The 23586-nt window shown below is 37.0% G+C and overlaps 1 protein-coding gene across 1 annotated transcript; it reads left to right on the top strand.

The window, feature by feature from the left end:
* Nucleotides 1-15193: 15193 nt before the first annotated feature.
* LOC128864808 (zinc finger protein 252) lies at nt 15194-19305 on the top strand. Its single transcript, XM_054104568.1, has 2 exons — nt 15194-15317; nt 17369-19305. The coding sequence occupies exons 1-2, from the start codon at nt 15194-15196 to the stop codon at nt 19303-19305; spliced, it is 2061 nt and encodes a 686-aa protein (XP_053960543.1).
* The last annotated feature ends 4281 nt before the right edge of the window (nt 19306-23586 follow it).

The raw sequence follows: 23586 nt of genomic DNA, 5'->3' as shown, positions 1-23586 counted from the left end.
CTTCTTGTTGTTGCAATTGAAATAAATACTAGCAGAAGCTGCTGCTTGCTGCCTGCTGCTGGCTGCTTATAAATTCATATCGTTACATTTTGTCGTTAATAATTTGGGTTTAATTTAATTTTTCTATCGAATTTTCATGTGTATGTGTGTATGTATGTATGTATGCATGCATGTGAATCACGATAATAAATTGTTTATTCGAGTTTTGGGTTTCATGAGAAAAAACGAATTAAGGTGGTTTATGACTTGTCGTTGGTGAGCGCGTAAAGAAAAATAAAAAAAAGAAATACATAATTCAAAAATAAAAATTGAAAAAAGTATTAATAATTCAAAAGAAAAAAAGAAGAAAAAAAATGCATGAATAAAGAAGCAAACAAATTAACAAAAATCACCGATTTGTCAACATTGTGAGAGAAACTAATAAGCAATACAAATATGAAAATTATGCATGTGACTTGCCGCATTTCTGTCAATATTGGCAATAAATAAATTGTGAATCATTACCGCAAGCAGAGGAAATGTTTCAGATATTCAACAAACACACAGCTTAAATTATTAGGAAACGGACATAAGCGCGAGTTTGGGTATGTGTGTGTATGTGCATTAGCAGATCGTCAAAACTGAAACAACCCAGGACGCAGAAAAATAAATGTATAATACAAATTTTGGTGAATTGACAAATATATACATACAAATTTCTAATCTCAAAAATCCTAAAGGTTTTCTCACTTCTGACACTCCCTTGCAAAAGCTTGCATTCATGAAGGTGAAGAAAATGGAAGAAATTAAATCCTGTTTGGTCGAAATGGTAGCAAAAAATATTTTTTTGTCACATAAATGAAAACAAACTGAGAACGGCTTCAAAACCAATTTTAAATAGTACCTAAATATATTATAGCATGCTTTATGGACGATTTAAATACACATATTTCATATTTCATTTTGTATTCATTATTTTAGCTAAACAAAATATTTATAATCCTATTGAATTCTTTCACAGAAGCAATGGATTCAACATAAATTTAATTGACTAAAAACAGACGCTGAACGTACTTACACCCTACTTTACTACGCTATGCCTACCTGTACGTAAGATTAGAGCTTTTATCACCAAGTCTCGACTATTTTTACTTTACTAACTAAATATTTGCCAAGGAGGTCGCTGCTCTCGCTTATTCAACAACACAACACCACACTTTGTTGGGCCGCCAGCCGCTCTGGAGTGGAGGTAAATAAAAGAGCGGATGAGTGTGAAAGGAAAGGTTCTGAGATTGACCTTCAGCGAGTGGTAGAGGACATAAGCATTCCTCTAAGCAAACTGCAGCCCGCGATTGACCTGAGCGTAAACGCGGAAACCAATAGAAGGTGGTGTCTGACTACTAACTGAAGCGGTTTGGCCACAACTGAATCTTAAAAGGATAAAATGACTGCTTGGATTCAACAGATTAACTACCAGCGTCCTCACACATGTTATAACGGGTGTCACCCTAGCCAGTAGAATTGGTTTACCATACAATGGCTTCTACAGGAGTTGTGGAAATGAAGAATAAATAGAGTCGATATAACCTCTCCTCTGTGAATGTCCTGCACTTCAAAGAAGCCGTGCCAAATTTCTTTTCGATTATTTGTTTGAGGACCTGTGTAATTGGCAAAATGTTTCACTGGGCGGACTGGTCACGTTCTTAAAAAGATCTTAGTGGTTTAAGCAACTTAGTTAGGGGATGGAAATCAAATGCAGCTATCACAATGGGCCTTAGGGCCACCGAGTGTCTTGTCTCAGACAACCAACCTGGCTAACCTAACCCAACCTAACTATTTGGCAAACTATCTGTACTTATTTAATTTAATTATTAATTATATTTAAAGTACTTTTTTAAAGCATTTGTTTATTTATAATTTATTTGCATAAAGATTTTATTAATTATTACATTCTTGCTTTGAAAAAAAAGCCTCTTATCGTCCACGCTGACATTCACGTGCATGGACACGCCATAAGTTTTCCCCAGTAGCTGAATAGTTGTATCGTTAAGCAATTTGAAGCCTAGCTCCAATTTTTTAGTAATACCCAGAACACTGGTTCTGGGCTTTGCTAAGCCTCCTCTGGACACTTCATCCCCCGTGTGAAGGTAGGCTCAATGGAAATATGTTTCGTCAATTCCAATATTCTTATAATGAAACCTGCAATGTATTCGATCTCGTCGATACTTCCAATTATTCTCCCTGTTGTAGCTCTTTGGGGAATGTTAGCTCTTTGCAAAACATGAATTTCTTCAAAATCACCACAAGAAATAAAGCTTCTCCGTTAATGCATTGATTTTGGATGGCCAAAAAGTCCACGCGCGTTGCCTAATGATTGCTTATGATGTCTTGACATTTTGTTAGGGTTTGTTCCATATCTTACTAGCCCTGGACATACCGATACAAACTCTTGAACGCGTTGCTGCTCGTAAGCACACCATTTTGAAAATGAAATGCTTTTTCTACAAATTTTACTTTTCCTCTACTTCTACTAAAAATTTTAGAGTTAGCAAACCAGTGACTTGCTAAGGGAACCGATTTGTCAAGAGGGAACGAAAAAGCTGCTTAATGAACAAAACTTTTATTATTGAAGCTTAAGGGGGTAGTATGGTTAATTCGGTGTAAAACAAGCATATTTTTCGAAATTTTTTAAAGCGCTTTGAAGTCAAAACACCGATTTTTCATAAAAAAAACTTGAAAACTTTGTTGTTTTAAAATATGACAAAATTTAAAAAAAAAAAACTCGACGTTGTTACCTGCGAAACTTTATTAGCTGATGAAATCAATTTGGTTTTTTGATTTTAGTTGATCCAGTAATGAGTTCTGAGGGACACCGCAATAAAACTTTTTTATGAGACGTCCGCGAAGATTCGCTGCCACCAACTCATTTCTTCATAAAAATCAATGAAAATTTCACACAATATTCTTTAAATATGACTTTATAATGAAGTAATTTTAAAATTTTGAATAAATCAACTGTGTCGACAAAAAAAATTTCGAAAAATATGCTTGTTTTACACCGAATTAACCATACTACCCCCCTTAATAAAGCGCATAAATTCAGAAAGTCGTTTTAGCTTAAAATTTGATTGTTTTGCTGGCTAACCTTTTTGACTTCCTAGGTAATGCTATTTCATGTGAGTAATGCGCTGTGGGTTCCGCCACAGTCCAAAATTTAAAAAGTTATAGGTAGTGACCTCCGAATTCAAATAAAACGAAACCAACAAAAGAGCCAATGTATATGAACAATGTGTCATTGCTTAATGGCAATGAAAAGCAAACTGGAAGAAGAACAATTAGCGGTTTTGCTATTTCACCACTCGCGAAGAAATTTTCGCTTAACTTACAATAACTTGGAGACCTAGTATGTATACCCTTGAACTGCCGTTACAAATTAAGTGCAAATAAGTAGCAGATAGAAGAGCAGCACTGCACAATGGTGCAATAAGTGACGCATTCTCAACCATGCTGTAGATGGGCAAAGCGACAGCCTCTCACCGCCCTTTTTCGCCATCATCCTGGATGAGGTCAGATGCCACCATAGGCATTGCATGGATTTTCACCAGGCAACTGGAGGTCTTGGGCTTTGCTGACGATATTTGTGTGCTATGGCACAAGCGAAGGCGAACGAACTAACTTGTAACGCTGGCACGCAAAGACGGGATGGAAGTAAATGTCGCAAAAACCAAGTAATTGAGAATCAACCACACCAATAAAAACCATGTAATGATGGATGGCTAAGAAGTAGAGCTCGTCAACAACAGATTGAGCAAGGTAAGGACTGAATTCAAGCACTTATGGAAAATTAGTTTAAACTCGCAAATTTCCAGAAACACCAAACCCAGGATATTCTACGAAAGTGTCAAGTCGATGCTGCTATATGGAAGTGTCTTGTCTCGAAAATGTCAGACAGAAACTTCAATGCTTCACCAACAAATAAAGAAAAAAAAAAATAAATAATTGGCGCGTACACTTCTGTTAGGTGTTTGGCCGAGCTCCTCCTCCTATTTGTGGTGTGCGTCTTGATGTTGTTCCACAAATGGAGGGACCTACAGTTTTAGGCCGACTCCGAACGACAGATATTTTTATGAGGAGCTTTTTCATGGCTGAAATACACTCGGAGGTTTGCCATTGCCTGCCGAGGGGCGACCGCTATTAGAAAAATGTTTTTATTAATTTTGCTTTCACCGAGATTCGAACCAACGACCTCTGGAAGCAGAATCCGCAGCCGGCCCAGGAATACCTGGAAAATATCCACCGTGCATGAGTTATCTTCCACAAACACAAGCAAGACGATAGCATCTAATCACGTACATTGGAGAAACCTTATAAAGGCACTATGCTTCACAAAGGAGTAATAAGGAGAAAAAAGCAAGTTCGTATGAAGTCATAGTGTATTCTTTCAAGCTCTCTCCTTTTCTTATTTTTGCTTTTGCCTGCGCGAATAAAATATTTTACGTTAAAAAATATGTACCTTTTATTTGCGGAATAAAGTCAAAATCTTTTGAAAAATACTTCTTCCATTTCTACTCTGAATAAACTAAATTGTTTGCTTACAATCTGCTCCACATATAACTTTTTGGTAATTTAACTCCAGAAGTTTCATAAATCTCGCTGCTTTTGCATTTGCCAAAGCATATAGCTTCGCTATTATAGAAAGCCATGTAAGAACTCCACTGATATTAGATATCCCTTATTGGGCGATAACCTCCTTTTTCAGTTTTAAAATTCATCTACATTTGCCTTAAAGTTCGGCCAGCCGTGGTTTGAACCGATCTGAACCTGATATACCGCACACTCACAGTGCATACTTTTCCAGGAAAAATGTAGAAAGTCCTGCCTTGCCTTGAAAATTCAGTTGCCGAGCACTTTCTCTGTATACCTCTATGGCCTGGTGCTCTAAAGGAAGTTAAAGTTTTTTAGGTTTTAAACTTTCATGACTACACTAGAACGTTCCTCTTAAGCACCGGGCAGGAAGTGCTGCTAAGGTGTAGAGACAATAGATTACAAATCTAGAGTTCCAAAAATAAAAAAAAATAGTTCCAACAAGTGTGATTATGCACGCAAGGAGAATGTAAAGCTAACTGAATTTTTGTACTCTAAATGCTAAATTCAGGTTATTTGACTTACTCGAAGGGCGAAAAGGTCTAACGATCACTGCATAGATCTACCTGTAAATGTTCTCAATTGACCCCCTTCCAAAACAAATAAACATTTCTGAAATATTAGGCGCCGTCTTTTCATTCAAGAAATAAAAAAATAACTGACAGAAAAGCGAAAATGAGCTGCAGTTTCCTCGGCTGTTTGAATCTCATAATCAAATGCAACCTTAAGGCGAACCCTTTTTAAAGAAAGAAGAGGCAGGATATTGCACTTTGTTGGCCGATCCACTTTTCCTTGACGATGAGTTCTCACAAATCGTAGCATCAAATGTTTCTGCTAAGAGTCGCTAACCTAAATACTGCAGTCAAGGTAGCTGTGGCTTGCTGGGATGTAATATACATTTATTTTTGATTGCGTCAAGTTCAAGGTAATATCTTATGGTATATTTGGTCATAAAAGCCACTTCGGCATTTTCTTATCGTTCAATGGCAAGTGTAAAAATATTGAGATAAAAAAATATCTTCCTGAAGCCAATGAAGTGTGCATTGATTGCAAAAGTGAAATAAATAAAAACGAATCTTAAGTGAAAATATTTTCATGAATGTAAGCGCATATGAACGCACGTAAAAGTGTATATGTAAACTTGCAAGCAAACACGAAACCTGGTTTGAGGCATTTGAGATAAGATTAAAAGTGAACTCCAGTTTGAAGAAAATATTGCAAAACATATCAGCTTTTTTGTTTAAATTCCCTCGTTGTCTGCAAATGAGTCAGTGGATTGGTTGTGTTAACGAAATGGAATTTGAGGTAGTGGAAGAAAATGTTTCCAAATGAAAAATTTAGAATACTTGTCACTTAACTCCCAAATTATTAAGCCAAACTGAGTCAAAAAAAATTTTTTTCAGTTAAATCCATTTTATAGGGGTATTTGGTGGCAAAAAAAAATAAATAAATAACAAAATTAAAAAAAAAAATTTAAATATTGTAATTTTAATTTTTTTTAACAAATTTTTAAAGTAATTTTCCTTTTTTTTTAATTTTCTTATAAAATTGTTATTATTGCATGAACATTTTATTTCTCGTAAATAAGTCAATCCATTTTTTTTTTTTTATTTTTAATTTTCTTAGTCAGACAGAAATTCATAAATTTTGTTTTTTAATTTAAATTTTTGCATATGAAGATGGAAACTAATTGCGGCTAGTCGCTGGTAAATATTTTCAAGAATAAATGATTTTTATTTAGAAAACAAAATCAAATATATTCCACTTCTTCATTAAAATTACACGACACTTAACTTCGCATTGAAGTGAAATCCTGTGAAATTTGCTTGACTCCCCTCCAACTGCAATTCTTTTCACTGCCTCACAGACGCACACCTGCGTTTTTTCCAAACGTCTTTGACACGTTACAAAGTCTTTAGCACGCTACAAAATATCCTTAGCTAAAGGCAAACAAAACAAAAAATTTATAAAAGGATCGTATTTACTAGCCAACCCTCTGTAAGTTTCGGAGAGTTTTGGGCGCACCGATTACTTTATTTGCCGCCAAAAAATCTGTGTAACGGCCAAAATTACTAGCGACCTTACTTTGATCAATTCACATATTGCTTTTCCTTTGGGTGACTGCGAAATTTCTTTAAGGTTTCTCAAACACCCGTGGCCGCGTAGTCTTTTATGCTCGCAGACCGATCGGCCGACAGGCTGCTGCTGGTGGTGATTCCCATTGAGGTATTGTAGTGGTGGTTATGCATTGCTGGTGCTGCCTTTGATGGTGGCTGCTTTCCTTCGTGATGATCATCTCAATAATTTCGATTGTGTGGTACGTGCTAAGAAGGCAACAGATGCAGCTGAAGGGAGTTTCAATGCGCTTGCGTGCAATACAAAATGTGGCATGGCAAATCATTTTGAAATGAAACATATGGGGCGCGGAAATTGAGAAGGGAAAAAAGAAAGGAGTACTGTTAGTTTGCCAGCGTTTTTAAGATAGGCCGTGCGTTTGTGTGTGTGTATGTCTGTGTAGTATGCATATACAGGGTTACCGGGAAAGTCGTGCTAGATACTTAGGGACTTTGTGGTTGAGGTTATTTATGAGATATGAAACACTTAGTGGAGAATCCTCAACTCAAAATTTTACCAGGCAGCCATTTTCAACTCTTAACTATCACGGCTTGATTTAAAATTTTATAGATGATTTTTGTGAATTTGCATACTCTTTAACTAAAAAAAATTGAACCCTTAAAAAAAAAATTTTAATTTTTTAATTAAAAGAATTAAACAAAAATTTGAAATTTTGTAATTAAAAAAAGTATTTTAACCAATTTTCAAACCGAATACCTCAAAAACAGTTAAGCTTAGGTTAAAAAAATTTCAAATTTTCATTTAAAATATATTTTTCTTTTTTACATTTTTAAATTTTTTAATTAAAAAAAAATTTTAACCAATTTTCAAATCGAATATCTCAAAGACCGTTAAGCTTTCGTTAAGAAATTTTCAAATTAAAAAAAAAATATTTTTTTTAAATTCTCAAATTTTTAATAAAAAAAAAATTTTTTAAGCCAATTTTTAAATCAAGTATCTCAAAAATAGTTAAACTTTGGTTAAGGCTTTGGTTAAAAAATTTAAAAATTTATTCAACCAATTTTTAAATCGAATATCTCCAAAATAGTTGAGCTTCAGTTAAGGCGATGGTTAAAAAATGTTAAAATTTTTAAATAAAAAAAAATATATAAATTATATATATATCACCTTTTGAATCGAATATCTTAAGCATAGTTAAGCTTCAGTTAAGGCTTTGGTTAAACAATTTTAAAATTTATGAATTAAAAAATTAATTTTCAACCAATTTTTAAACCGAATATCTCAAAAATAGTTAAGCTTTGGTTAAAAAAATTTTAAATTCTTTAATTGAAAAAAAAAAAAATATTTTCAACCACTTTGTAAATCGAATATCTCAAAAATAATTAAGCTTAAATTGTGATATTCGATTGGTTTAAATTTTTATTTTTTTAATTCAAAAATTTAAAAATTTTTTTTCATGATCCGATTTTTGTTTTTAATTTTTAGTTAAGTTTAGTTTTTTTCAATTCATAAAAATCATCTAAAAAATTTTAAAATCAAGCCGTATAGTTAACAGTTGAAAGCGGATGCTTGCTAAAGTTTTGAGTTAACGATTTTCTACTAAGTATTTCATTCACATCGGCGGCCGCCGTAGCCAAATGGGTTGGTGCGTGATTACCATTCGGAATTCACAGAGAGAACGTCGGTTCGTATCTCAGTGAAACACCGACATTAAGAAAAAAATTTTCCTAATAGCGGTCGCCCCTCGGCAGGCAATGGCAAACCTCCGAGTGTATTTCTGCCATGAAAAAGCTCCTCATAAAAATATCTGCCGATCGGAGTCGCTTGAAATTGTAGGTCCCTCCATTTGTGGAACAACATGAAGACGCACACCACAAATGGGAGGAGGAGCTCGGCCGAACACCCAAAAAGGGTGTACGGGCCAATTATATACATATTATATATAATATATATTTCATTCGCATCACTAAAAAAAATTTGTTGTATGAAAACTATTCTGAAAATTATTTTAATTATTTAATCTTAGCTACCTAAAAATGTTATATAGCAGATGGTTTTATATGAGAAGCTTTTTCATGGCAGAACTACTCTCGGAGGTTTGCCATTGCCTGCTGAAGGGCCACAGATACTAGAAAAAAGCTTTTCTATCATTTTGGGGTTGCATGCCCACAGCTGGTTTCAAACCCGGGCACCACCGAATTGTAGCCATTCAGCTAAATGAACTCTTCGAAGATCTGTCAATATTTGTCTTATGGCTCACACTTTTATAGACGTGTAAAAAAAAAAAAAATTAACGCTGGGAGTACAAACTAACACAGAAAGTAGGCCTAAAATTAAAGAGTGCCAAAACAAAGCTGACGCAAAAATTCCAAATAAGTAACGCTGAACTCGAAGAAGTGGACTCCTTTTGCTATTTGAGGAGTTTTATATCTGCTAATGGTGGCTCAAGAGAAGACATCGAAAACCGTAAAAAAAAGCAAAGCAAGCTTTCGGTGCTCTAAATACAGTGTGGAACTCTACGACTATCGCATGGCTCACAAAAATAAAAATATTCTACTCCAATGTGAAGTCCAACTTATGTACGGTTGCGAAACTCGGAACCTTGCAGCGTCTGACCTCCAATCGTTGCAGGTTTTCGCCAAGCGTTTAAGAATTTTGACCTGTGGAATCGTTGTAACCAGCCTGAAAATCCTGAAAATAAGGCTGTGAAGAGACCAAACCGTCATCACCCGCAGCTCAATCGACCCTCAACGCAGCCGTCGTAGAAGCAGACCAGCACTGACCTGTAGGAGAAAACTGGAAGCTGGCGTATTCAAACCCAACAAAACCTCGAACAAAATCAAGAGGTTGGCGCTTGCCGGAGCCATAGGACCATTTATGTATATATTTCATTCCAAACAAATATTTTTTCTTTTATTTAGTAAAAAAAATTTATTCAAAAATAAATTTGAATGATTTATTTTGCGCCTTGTATAGTATTAATTCGAGTAGTTTAACCAAAACCAGAAAACAAATCGCACACTTGAACTACCATTTAAAAGAAAGTGGCCGTAGGTAGGTCGGTGAAATGGTTGAAGTTCCGGTCTGGCACTCCTCAAGTAGCACTAAAGCGCCGTTTTGATACCATTATGAGATCTCCAACAGGCGGATATCTACAGCCAGCCAGAGCTGTTGATGTAATGGAGGAAATTGATTGCATTTAGGATGGCGCACTGCCCCAGGCCCTAGGAAAGTGGCCGTACAAATAAAAAATAATAATTTTTCTAATAATCTTTTAAATCGAATATCTCGAAAACGGTTAAGTTTTGGGTATCAAATCACACCACCAAATAAATCAGAAATAACTCACGTAATAATATTTTTAAGTATCTAAGAGGACTCTCCCGGTAACCCTGTATTTACTTTACCTACAAGGGTTGCAAACAATCACAGCTTGGCGATCGACGCGATCCAACTGGCAAAGGGGATGAGAATCGTGAAATGCTGCTGCTGCCGCCACTGCCTCAGCGGTGCAATATTGCAAGCTGCAGTCTGCACTCTCACTGCCGCCAAAGGTGGTGGCATGTCCTGTGCCAGTTCTGATTTTATGCAGCGGTCGTCCTGCCTCAGCGCCAGGTAGTTTTGCAAATACCTACCGTGCGGCATTTCGCGTTTACTAAAAGCCAGGTAAAATGCGTAGGGTTTTGGCGGATGGTGAATCAATGGCGCGATACACGTAGAGCAGGATGTGCGAGCGTGTGTGTGAAAAATTCAATTTAACCGGTGGCGCATGCGCTACTGCGCTACCCGCTACACTTTGGGGTGGCTGCCGGCTGCTTGTTTTTGAAAACGCCAAACATTCTTGTGATATTCGAGCGTGCGAGTGCGTAAGGGTATGCGTGGAAAGTATAGTAGATACATAAGTGAATTTGTGAATATTTTGATTATTTTTATTTGGCGTGTTTGTGCACCTTGACATCGTCAAACATGTAGGTTCTTTGAATTTGTAATTTGTTTGGTTTCTTGTTTATCACAAATGGGGTGTTGATTATTTTCAACTGGCGTGTATTTTTGTTCTTTTCAATTTTGAAAGTAGAGATTTTGTCTCGTGCTAAAATGATACTTGCAGCTGGAACTCTACTTTGCGGGGGGCTATAAAGAATGGCGCACTTAGCGATGATTTCTATTGACGTATGCGAATTGAATGAGAAGTTAAAATTGGATATTTGTAGGTACCTGAATATGTAACGAAATTTAGTGTTGCTACTTTAAGCAAACATTTTTTTATTCATTATACATATATTTTATAGAAGAGCGCTTGGTTCTTAATGGGCAAAATAACAAATATTGCAACGCATATGCCGGCTGACTACGAGAACTATCGAACTTTCTTTCGATGAGATTTTATGACAGCACTAACCTTGGGCCCAACGACGAATCTCTCTTGCCAACAAGTGCTACTTTGGACTAAGTAGGCAACTGAGCAGTAAATTCCTCTCTCGACGAACAAAACTAACACTCTAGAAAGCTCTCATCATGCCCGTCCTAACGTATGGTGCAGAAGCGTGGACGATGACATCACCCGATGAAGCAACGCTTGGAGTGTTTGAAAGAAAGATTCTGCGCAAGATTTTTGGACCTTTGCACGTTGGCAGCGGCGAATGGAACGATGAGCTGTATGAGCTTTACGACGTCATAAAGATCCAATAGCTATGTTGGATGGGTCATGTCGTTCGAATGGATACAAACGCTCCGGCTCTGAAAGTATTTGATACGGTACCAGCTGGTGGTAGCAGAGGAAGACGAAGACCTTCTCTGCGTTGGAAAGATCAGGTGGAGAAGGACTTGGCTTCACTTGGTGTGTCCAACTGGCGCCGGTTAGCACGAGAAAGAAACGACTGGCGCGCTTTGTTAAACTCGACCAAAATCGCGTTAGCTGTTATCGCGCCAATTAAGAAGAGAAGAAGAAGAGAACCTTGGGCCCGCATTTGAGGTTATGTAGCACCGCGAAATTTTTTCTAAAAAAGCAGCTCAGAACTTCCGGACCTTGCCCAAGTGAGAAGGCACCTGGCAGTAGGTATAAATTGTTTTTGTTTTCCTTTCTAAAAAAAATGGAAATGTGGAGGCCAAACGTGGTTATATCTCTGCCCGAGGTAACCCACCTTTGGGAAATCCTCTCGTCAACGGCTTGGGCATCAGATGTGTAGGCCCGAGCCCCATATTTTCTTTTAATCGGAATGGACACCTAGGGTTCCGGAGAAACGACACTACTAGCGGTGAAAAATGGCACAATACTATGTAAATGGATAGCCGAGTGGACGACAGCGCTTTACAGATGTCGAAACCATCCTTAGCAACTGAACAAGCTGTGGATGATGTGGAGATGGCGTACAATCTCTCAATAGACACATACGGATCTCTCGTACCGAGTAAGTCTCAGTAACCGTTGTAAGCCGGGTGGGAATCACGAAAGTACCGGTGAAGAGGCTTAAGCTAGTGGGAGTTCGAATGCAGGTGCTGCACTATCAGAAAGCAGATCAAACGGGGAAGACGAAAGCATTGGCTAAGGCAAGTATGGAAGCTACGACAACTTCGACATTTGTAACTGCGACGGGAAAGCGTAACAGAACAGATGATTCCTCTGCAATGTTGGAATCTACCGAAGCCGAAACGGGGCCATACCACCTTGAAGTAGAAGTCTTCTACTTTCGAACGTCGTTGAGTTTTGCTATAATGCCTCTTTGCAGCCGTTTAAAAACCAAAAAAATAATAAAAGTTTTTTTCAAAAAATAATGACAGTAAAAAAAAAATAAAAATATATAAATAAAAATATAAACAAATATTATAAAAAAATTAATATAAATAAAAATATGTACAAATAATATAAAAAAAATAAGTTTAAATTATAAAATAATAAGGTTTCTTTCAAACCAAATTTTTTAAAGTAGGTATGTTTTATCCTAGGAAGAAAATAAACTTAAAAATAAAAGTTTGTAGAAAAGGTTCAAAAGAACCGAGCATAATTTGCTTAAAAAAACTCTCTGTCAAATATTTCAACTGTAAATAATTCTAAAAATAATAAAAAGTCTGCAAGTAAGCAAATTTTAAGAAAAATTTAAGACCATGCCCAAAATAGTTGGATCACTTGTCGTGGATGCCTCTATACTCAAAATTCAACAAAAAATGTCTTCCAGACATTTATACATTTTTATAGCTCAATATTTTAAATAAAAAAGATAAAAGAGATATTACATCTTGAGCGCAGATATAGATTCAGTACGTTGAAATCTTTGTTCAAGTATCCTCTGGTTTTTTTATTAAACTGCTTGTCGACCGCTGCATATTCAACTCCTTAGCATTCACAACTAACAAACACCTATTCAACTTCATAGCCACATTGAAATGTTCGATCTTCTCAAAGCGTTCAGCGCCAACAACTCTTCTCACAACAGCAATGCTCTATTTTGATTGTATTTAATCATGCGCACAGCAATCGAAATTCTCTTCTATCCAATAGTCAATAGACAAGCTTTCCAGTCTATTCACCTGCGCTCTTAGCTAACTGTAACTTTCCAGTGGAGAATGCAATGAAAACGAAACAATTTGGGCCTGCAACTAAGAGCGCGCCCAACACATGAACTGTACCCCACAGAAGAGTGCCAAAAGCGGCAGCACTAAAAGCTGGCATAGCTCAATTCTTATATACCAAAAAAAACTTAAGAAAACTTTTGCTCTTTCTTACTCTATTCAACGCAACTCCACTATGTAAGAGCAACTAAGACAAAGAGTTCATCTTCTACGCTCACCTGTTCGCTCAGCACCCAACAGCTGAGCAGCTGAGCACCCAAAGCCAGGTGTAGTGAGTGTGAGCTGTGCGCTGTGCGCTATAAGCGCCAAGTAAGCTCACTTAAATAAGCGCAAGCGAAGTATATAAGCAACGAAGAGCGCCAACTCCACCCATTAGTGGGTAAGTGAGCAATAGCCGCGATGCTCTATACTCTTCACATTTAAGTCTAAGTAGTTGCGCTCAGTAAGGCTTATATTTGAATTCATGTATGTATGTATGTGAGCATCTAATTCTTCGCTGGCCAACAATAATAACAACAGATCATTCGTCGTGAATTTGTTTTCGAAATATTCGCTACAGCTGCTCGCTTCGATCAACGCCGACTAACTACATGGCGCGCGGCTTTATGCTGTTCGCTGGTGTTCTGTGATTGTTGTGGTGCGTGACTGCTAAAGTAAAAAGTAAAAATCAACAATAACAACAAGAAATCACGGCAGCTACAACAAATGGACAAAAAAGCACCGCCACATGCGGCTGCTGGTGGTGGTGATGACTGTAGTGATGGTGGCAAGCCATTGCACACAAACGAATGACAATAATTCGTCGCATTCGTTGGAAGAGTGAGTGAGCGATCGCTGAACGAAACAACGGTGCGATCGGTTACACGGTTGATTTTCGCCTACCTTGTGCTGTTTAATTATAAATAGTAAGTTGCTCTTCACCCAGCCCCAGCCACAAGTAAAGCCATTAAGTCTGCTTATGCATCTGTCTGTCTCTCTGTATGTCTAACTGCCTGCCCGCCTGCCTGCCTGCCTGCCTAAGTGAATGTTTTTATTTTGGTGTGGCAGCCGATATGCTGCATATACTAAGTGTGTGTATTTATAATCAATGTGGCATGGCGTGGCGCATGTGGCACGTGCTGCAAATGCAGCAATACCGCACACATCTGTTCCTGGCGCTGATGGTGGATGCTGTATAGGTCGCCAGACTGGTGGTTGGTGCCGAGAGCGATCTGCTTGCTGACTCAGCCGGCGATCCACGTTGATGATCATCAACACGAAGAGGATATTTTAGTAAAAAGATCATAATGATGATAATGAACTGGGTTAGTGGTTGATTTGACGAAATTGAAAAGATTCCTTTCCCTTTTGCTTTGCATCTGGCCGAATGGCTGGCAGGCAATGGGGATCAACGGACGATCGGAAGTAGGTACGTCGCCGCATACGCACAGACCAACAAAAATATCCTTAGTGCGTGCTATGCAGGGAGGGCTGAATTCGCTGGTGCTGGTGGTGGCTTGTTGGTGCTTGTGTGCTGATGTGTGCTATATGTGTTTCCGATTTCCGAGGGGTTGGTGTTTTCGGTGTATTTCTATGCGCCTGGCATTGACTTGGTATAAAACTTCAAGTGATCGTGACGCGTTGCATCATTCGTTTACGGAACTGCAGACGTGAAATGTGCGATGTGATGTGCGGACGTTTGGCGAAAAACAGTGATTTTTATGAATTCCAGCAATAAGGAAGAAATTTAGAATTTATTTAGGTTAAAGAAATAAGTTTTTGAGCAACATTTTCGGTGTAGCAGTGCTTGAAATAGTTGAGAAACGTTAAACTGTGATTTAAACCAAGCTGACTTAGCTGGAAAACTTGTGTTGAAAAGGCGAAATTATTTATGCCCCATCGCTAAGCGCGCGACAGTGCTTTAATTTGTGCCTCTACGCCAGTTGACATGAATAAAGTCAATTACAGCAAATGTCCGCTAAAGAAGCGTCCAATAATGACGTTGAAATATGATGTGGAAGAGCAGCAACTGAGGCAGGAGCGTCCAGAATGCGCGGATTATTTGGATCAAGGTGAGTAGATGGCGGATATCGTAAAATATTAGCATTCAAAAAAGGCCTGTGGGGGACTAATTTATTGTAGGAAAACAGACATTTCATGTTGGGCAGACGCTTTTGCTGAGAAGGAGAAGTTTGCATTAGTTTGATTATGAGGAAGATGAGGACGATGAGAAGGATGAGGAGGACGATGAGGATGAATGATCTTTTTACTCATAGATTGAGTTAGAAAGTCAATTGACGTTCTTCTGCTTAGTCCTAAACTCGTTAAAGATCAAATGTTATGTTGAAATTTAGTTTTATTTCTATTAAAAATGATCTCGTAAAATCGGTGCCATGCATGTACTTAGTCTTGCCATAAATTCTGTGACAAATTTTACAAAAGAGCTTAAAGCCGTGGCAAAAGTGTACCAGCAGGCTGTCTTAGAAGGCGTGGTGAAGCAGTTGAGAAGGACTCCCTTCAATGGAGAGCGTTGGATCTTCCAGCAAGCTTCCGCTCCAGTCCATAAGGCACAAACCACGCAATAGTGGCTAAAAACTTTATTCCAGGGTTCATAGCCGCAGAAGATTGGCCATCTGGAAGCCCAGATCTGAGTCCATTCGACAACAGTTTGTGGTCGGAATTGGAGTACACGGCCAGTCGAAGGCCTCACAAAAATTCGGAGAGTTTGAAAGAATTTTTAGTTCGAGCAGCGAGGAAAACTTGGCTTCACAGGAATTTGGGGAGTTTCAAACGATCTTTGGTTAGAGCAGCGACGTCAATATCCATGGAAACCGGGCGTGCTGCAACAGCTGAATGACCTAATCGTTTCAAGGCTTGTGTAAAAGCAAATTGAGAAAACGTTTTTTCTAATAGCGGTCGCCTCGAAGCAGGGAATCGCAAACTTTCGACTGCATTTCTGCCATGAAAAAAGCTCCTCACAAAAAATATCTGCCGTTCGGAGTCGGCTTAAAACTGTCATATAATCAGGACGCACACCACAAATAGGAGGATGAGCTCGACCAAACATCCAAAACTCCGAAGCAAAATTTTAAGCATTTAAAAGTCAGTTTAAGAACTTTTTTGTCACCAACTGCGACCTGCTTGTAGCGCTTCTATGTACTTCCACTAGATGGCCTACCACATCTCCGATTGCCTTGCGGATTCCAGTCAAGGAATGCGTTTATAATATCTCCAAATGGCTGACGCAGTGTGTGACCGATCCTTTTCCACTTTCGCCGTCGGGTTTCAAGTATCGAGTATCTGCTTTGTTTATGCCCAGTGGTCGGTATTAGTGATAGTATCAGGCCAGAAAACGCGCACAATTTTGCGAAGACTGCCATTGATAAATACCTGGAGTACTTGTATATCACACCTTGTGGTGCTCCATGTCTCACACCCATACAGAATAACAGACTTCACATCAGATCCAAAGAAATGCTCAAATTCGTGCGGATATATGTGATGATCTCCACACTTTGTCCAAAAGACCAAACAAAGAGCGACTCTTCTATATTCGCCTGCGAATGTCGGCTGCTTAGCTCCCATATTTGGTGATGACGCTTCCGTTTAGTTCCGAAGGTTTGCTGTCTCTTAATTTCTTCTGAATGAAATCTTAAAAAATTATATAGGTATTTCTAACTAAATCTCAGTTTGTTCGATTCAGTCACTGGCTTACAATTAATCCTCTTGGTATTCGAATAGATGAGCGCGAAAACTTCAGTGGATCTAAGCTTCAGGTGTTTCGACCTCCCCTCGATGTGGGATTAATTCTTAAGTATATTCAAACAAGGATTTAGTCTTCCTTATATGGGTACAGTTTATTGGCAACTCATATTATTTAATCTGATTGTAAAATCTTAAGGTCAAAGGAAAATGGAGCAATCCCATAGAGAATAATTAGCTTTTGAAGCTTTTTTAAAGTTTCTTTCATTTTCGCTTGACACTTAGGTACTTATTAATTCAACTAGAGCTAATCGGTTAAAGGAGTTCCCCAAGAACCACATAATTCTCTCTCGTATACCCGCTTTTTCATTCTAATCTGCCTAAAGAAACTCATTCCCACTCTTTTTTTTTGCTCTTACAGATGAAGGACCCGTTGATCTCAGTCTCGCCGCTAGGGCAGCAGCCAGCCACAAGTCGGAGCTCTCGCCCGCACCACCCGCTTACTACGGCACCAATGCCTGCAAGTGGGCGGACAGTGCAGAATCCACACCTCTACCCACACCGCCGCTGACAGAGAAATCTACAACCGCGTTGACACAAACCAAAGAGGAACTCGCGCGGCGCATTTGGGAGGAGACGCGTGAGATTGCGCGTGCATTTCCCGATGTGTTCACACGTGAAGAAATTGCGCGCAGCTTGGCGCGCCTGGGCTATGGTGATTTTCCGCTCCCACCAGAAGACGTAGTGTGCGGTAAAGCGGACACGGAGCCTGAGACTGAGCAACAGCGACAACAGCAGTGTCCGCGTTATGATGGCATAACGCCGCCACCACCGTCCGCACTCACCCAGCCTGCTACGCTACCATTAGAACCAAATTTTATGGAGCGTAAGATAAAACAGGAGATATGCGTCGATAATTACGCACCTGCGGAAGGTTTCCGAAACTACAATAATAATTTATTAAAAAGCATTGCTGAGTACGAGGACTGCCTGGCGCCGCAAACTTATAGTATGCAAACAGAGCAGAGACTGCAACAGCAGCAGCGCGCATCACCCGCAACTTGGCAAACGCAGCAAGAGAAGACTTTCAACTATGAGCCTGAGCAGCACGATTTTGAGCCACAAGATTTGACCGTGAGAAATGAGCTGCCCGCGCGTCGAGTGCTCGGCGAGAATATCAATCTGCATAATGTGGCGCGCGCGCTGCTAAGTATGCAACAGTCTGCTAGTAATAATAGCAACAATATAACGCACGCGCCCAGCATACAGGAGGAGCGACGCCCGGCAGACTCCCCGAATGAGAGCGGATTGAAGATCAAGACCAACAATGATCTCTACTATCAGTGCCAGCAATGCAACAAATGTTACTCCACCTACGCTGGTCTAGTGAAGCATCAGCAAACGCATGCCTTTGAGAGCACCGAATACAAGATCATTCGCAGCGCTGGCAACGCAGACGCACCGAGCGCGCTAGAAGCAGCTGGCGAATTTTCCAGCGACAAGGCTGCTGCGCTTATCCACTCGTCAAGCGTTGCTTCCGCGCAATCCGCACAAAAGCCAGTTGGGGTGCCGCGCTACCACTGCAAGGATTGCGGCAAATCCTACTCCACCTACTCGGGTTTGAGTAAGCATCAGCAATTTCACTGCCCCGCCGCCGAAGGTAATCAAGTGAAAAAGGTGTTCAACTGCAAGAATTGCGACAAAACCTATGTGTCGCTCGGCGCGCTCAAGATGCATATACGCACACATACGCTACCCTGTAAATGTCCCATTTGCGGTAAGGCTTTTTCACGCCCTTGGCTACTGCAGGGTCACATACGCACACACACTGGCGAAAAGCCCTTCAGCTGTCAGCACTGCAATCGCGCATTCGCTGACCGTTCGAATTTGCGCGCGCACATGCAAACACATTCGGATGTGAAAAAGTATTCGTGTCCGTCGTGCACGAAGTCATTCTCGCGCATCTCGCTACTGGGTAAGCATTTGCAGGGTGGCTGTCAGCAGTCGCCACACTCGGCATCACCAACATCGTCTACAGAGAATTTACTGGTGGCAGCGACGGCGACGGCAACGTCGACTACAATGCCGGCCGCGGTCAGCGGTGAGAGTGGCTTTAGTCAGCAGCAACTGCAGCAACACATGCAGCGGCTGCAGCATAGCGCTTACAACGATGAAAATATGCCCGAAGAGCAACCGCATCTGCATGCAGCGCCAGCTTACTACTACGCAGACAGCTTGGGTAGCAGTGGTGGCGACGAAGCGGAGTTGGATGAAATGCACTACAGCGCAACAGAGCTGCCGACGCAAGCACAACAGCAGCCAATAGCGCTGATGTCGCCGCCTGTGGGTGAATACTAAGTATGAAGATGAAGATGCCAGCGCAGCGCAGCGGGAGAGTCTAACACAGACACTTAAGTATTCAAAAGAGATACTCATAATTTAGTTTTAGTTTTAATTGCACAAAAGGCTTTTCAAGCAAGTTAGGAACTCAGGAATTCGCATTTAAGTTCATTAAGAAAACCAAAAAATATGCAACTGTGCCAAAAATTAGGGATTAGGTAGGGAAGAGTAGGTAGCACAGCAGTGTAGGTATTGCGTTGTGACAGACTGCATTAGCAAGGTATTTATTTATCTAAATAATAATTCACTTATTTATTTATTAATGAATTTATTACTTAACTAATTTATTTATTTATTGAATTTTACTAAAATTATTTATTTAATTATTTATTTAATTATTATTACTAACCCAGCACATTTTTGTTAGTGCATTTGATTTCAGTACAGCTACATTCCAAATTATAAATATTAAAAAAATGTAATTTTAGGCTACGAGAGGAGTTGAGAAAGTATGTGGAGTGAAGAGGTAGGGTTGTGAAAATACGATATAGAATAATTTTTCATTCGATTTATACTCTTGACGACACTTTTTCTATTTGAAGGAAAACATTTCACACGCTCCGCAAAAAAAAATCTGAAAAATCAGCGCGATGTTTGAGTTACTTGAAACTTGCACTTTGTTATGAAAAAATTCGATGGGCTATAAAACTGCATACTCGAAATTTTTCTAAAGATTTTGAATAAAATTTGTTGAATTTTTTTATTTTTAATTTACGCAATGTTTGAAACTTGGATTTATGTGGTATTTGCTGCAGAATGAAAAATATTTTTATAGAAAATTTTTAAAAATTAAATAAGAAATAAGCAAATTAGCAAAATAGTCCGTGTTCTATAGTAATTTACGCAGTGTATGTAATCTGCAGTCTGAGACCTCTTCAAGAATAATTTGAGGTGTGTTACTTTGCTTAGTCAGGAACAACACCGTTTTGCGAAACCAGGCCATTCGTTTTTTTTTTAGTTTTCTTGGCAACTGATTCGCTTATCCAGCGATAGCGCAAATGTTATTGAGCCGTTTTGACTGAAGCTTCAATTTGTAATTGTATTGAGTCGTTAAAGAGAATTAAAAGAAAAAAATCGCCTCTCCTATCACTCCATTCCGCTACAGGTTTGACTTCTCCAGGAATTCGAAAAAATAATTGCATTGTAGTTTATAATTTTATGGTATTATTTTAGTAAAAATTAAAAAACCAAAAACAAAAATTATAAAATTATAAAATTTTAAAATTATTTAATTTTATAATAGTTTTTAAAATTAAATAATTTTATAATCATTTTTAAAACTATAATATTTTTTGTACGATATTTTAAATTTACTATAAAATTTATTTATTTTAAATTAGTTTAATTCTCTATTTATTTCTTTTGCATATTTGCATTACAGCTGCATTAATTCCTTAATAATTTATTTAAGACCGCAACGTAGTTTATTAATAATTTTATTTATTATCTACTTAATTTATTTTCTATTTATTTTAATTTAAGGCAACTAAAGTGCTCGCTTTCAAAAAGAGTATAAATTCGTAAAGTTGTCTAGTCAGTCACTTAGTCAGGTTTTCAAATATTTTTTTGTTTGTTTTTGTAACTTGGATCATAAATGGCGTTTTAACATTAATATAAAAAAAGTCAAATAGTGAATTCGTCAGTGTCATATGAATAAGTTGCTCGGTTGGACAGTTACAGCAAAGTTTTCTAGATTTCCAAGGTAGGGGAAAAAGAGAGGAAACACATTTAAAAAATTAATTAAAATTAAAACAAAAAAAAACAAATTTTAACTCAAAACAAAAGCGAGGACCTTCAAGTTAACAAAAATATAAAAAGAAAAACAATTTTAATTAAAGATAAAAGCGAAGATCTTCAAGTTAATAAAAATAAAAATAAACAAGATTTAAATAAAGGTAAAAGCGAGAATCTGCAACTTAAAAAAAGTAATAAATAAACTACTAAAACTTTTAAACTAATTATATTAAAAAGTTATAAAAACACATTAAACGAATTTGTTTTAAAACTGTGTAGTATAAAATGATAAGAAAATTTAAAAAAATATGCACTCACCTTAGCAGAAAAATTCAGAAATTGTAATACAACTCTCAATCATCAATTCAAAAGTCCTTTGTAAAATATTTGTATATTTTCAATTTACCGGTTTTGCAAAAAATTTCAAATTTAACAAACTTAAAGGAAAATATTTGCTTTTTTCAAACAAAAGTTAAAAGGCAAAGGGTAAAGAATATTAAAAAGCTACCCCAAAAACTTAAAAGCTCACACTCGCCAATACTCCACCGTCCTCTAAAGGGATTTTGAGCCATCTTTTTGGGTAAGATCGACCATAAAACAGTTTTAAACCATTTAAGTAAAAATTCTACCAAAAAAAAATTGATTTCTTTTTCCGCCAAACTAATATAACTGAAACTCTTTTCAGAAATAAATAATTTCGAAATTAAATTTTTTCGGATTCAAAATATTTTAAATTCATTCTTTTGGAACGGAAATATTTAATTTTTCCAGCTAAAGTATTTTTTAAGTATTTTATTTTAAGTAAAACTGAAAGCTAAATTCAAATTCTACGGAAAAATAATTCATGATTTTGCAACTTAAACAAATTTTTTTTTAAATATAACCAGGCAAACAAAATAATCCTTATAGAGACCGAAATTAAGCATGAATTCTGCAGAAACACATTAGCTCACATTTTAAATAAAAAAGTTGCTTTGTAAAGTAAAAAAAAAAAATCAGAAAAAAATGTCTAAGAGGACATTTTTATTAATTTAAATTAAAATTAATGACAAAAAAAAGCACACGATTGCCGTTGCACTTAAAGACTTAATGTAAATTCAAATATCTTCAAAACCGCCAAAAATTTCTAACAAAGGAAAACCAAGCTCTAAGAAAACAACTTTTTTGGAAGCTTAAAAAAAAAATTCAAATATACCCAGGGAAACAAAGAAACCCAGAGAAAGCTCGGAGGTAAGCACAAACTCTTCAGAAAAAAAATATCTTACGTTCTGAATAAAAAGTAAATGCTTTGGAATTACAAATTTTCCTACATAAAAATATGAAATTCAAATTCTGTGCAAAAAATTTCATAAGAAAAGCTGTTTACAAAAAAAAAAAACACACGTAACAACCAAAAAATAAAAAATTAGTAAATAAAAATAAAAACAAAAAGAAAGAAAATGTCGTTATATATAAAACTTCTGTAGAAATTTAATATCTTGAAAACTACCTCAAAGTTATTACAGGAATTCAAACTCTATAGAAAAAAATTTATATTTTTAGAATATTAAAAAAAAAATATTTCTAAATACAATCAGACAAAAATAAACTCCCACAGAGCCTTACAGAGAAATGAGGCTGAAACTGTACAGAAAAAAATTATCTCACATTCTGAATAAAAAGATGCTTGGGTCTAAAAATTTTGCTACATAAAATATTTGAATATTTAACTCTGCAAAAAAAAAAAAGCATGAGAAAGTTGTTTTACCTAAACCAAAAAAAAAGCAAAAAAAACCAAAATAAAAATAAAAAACTATAAAATCCAACCGCTAAATATATTAAATTATAACACTTTTACGGGAATTTGAATATCTTCAAAACCACCTGAAAGTTGGAATTCCATAGAAAAAATTATTCATACTTTTGTTATTAAAAAATAAGTTAAATAAATCCAGACAAACAAATAAACTTCCACCGAGCCTTACAGAGAAATGAGGCGAAAACTCTACAGAAAAAAATTATCTCACATTTTGAATAAAAAATAAATGCTAGAACAAAAAATTCTGCACTCCAAAGACCACATACGAAGAGCTTTTTAACAGAAAAAAAAACAAATAATAATAAAGGAGATAAATAAATAAAAACAAACAGAGAGAAAATACCGTAACATTTGAACCTTTTATGAAAATTTCAATATCTTGAAAATCATCTCAAAGTTGCAAAAAAAAAATTAAGACAGCCTAAAGAATGGCACTTTTCGAAAAATAATTCATTTATATATGAAAAATATTTATTATTAAATTGAATTTATTAAAATTTACGTAAAAATTAGTTAGTATTCTTATGCCATAAAATAATTCCGCATATCCCATTGAAAAGTTCAAATTCGTCCAAACCAAAAAAAAAATCAATAACTCGTTAAAATATGTTTATAACAAATTGCAAAAACAAAAAAAATTTTGCAAAAAGAAGATACGATAAAAAATAAATTATTTTAAACTCAAAGTGCATTGGCAGTATTACAAC

Source organism: Anastrepha ludens, chromosome 5, assembly GCF_028408465.1.
Source record: "Anastrepha ludens isolate Willacy chromosome 5, idAnaLude1.1, whole genome shotgun sequence".
Taxonomy (NCBI): domain Eukaryota; kingdom Metazoa; phylum Arthropoda; class Insecta; order Diptera; family Tephritidae; genus Anastrepha; species Anastrepha ludens.
The sequence above is the reverse complement of the archived record's forward strand: the minus strand, read 5'-3'. Positions and strand labels throughout refer to the sequence as shown.

Coding starts and splice junctions, on each gene's coding strand:
- LOC128864808 (XM_054104568.1), top strand. CDS start 15,194: ATGAATAAAGTCAATTACAGCAAATGTCCGCTAAAGAAGCGTCCAATA. Junction 15,318..17,368: donor CGCGGATTATTTGGATCAAG/GTGAGTAGATGG, acceptor TTGCTCTTACAG/ATGAAGGACCCGTTGATCTC.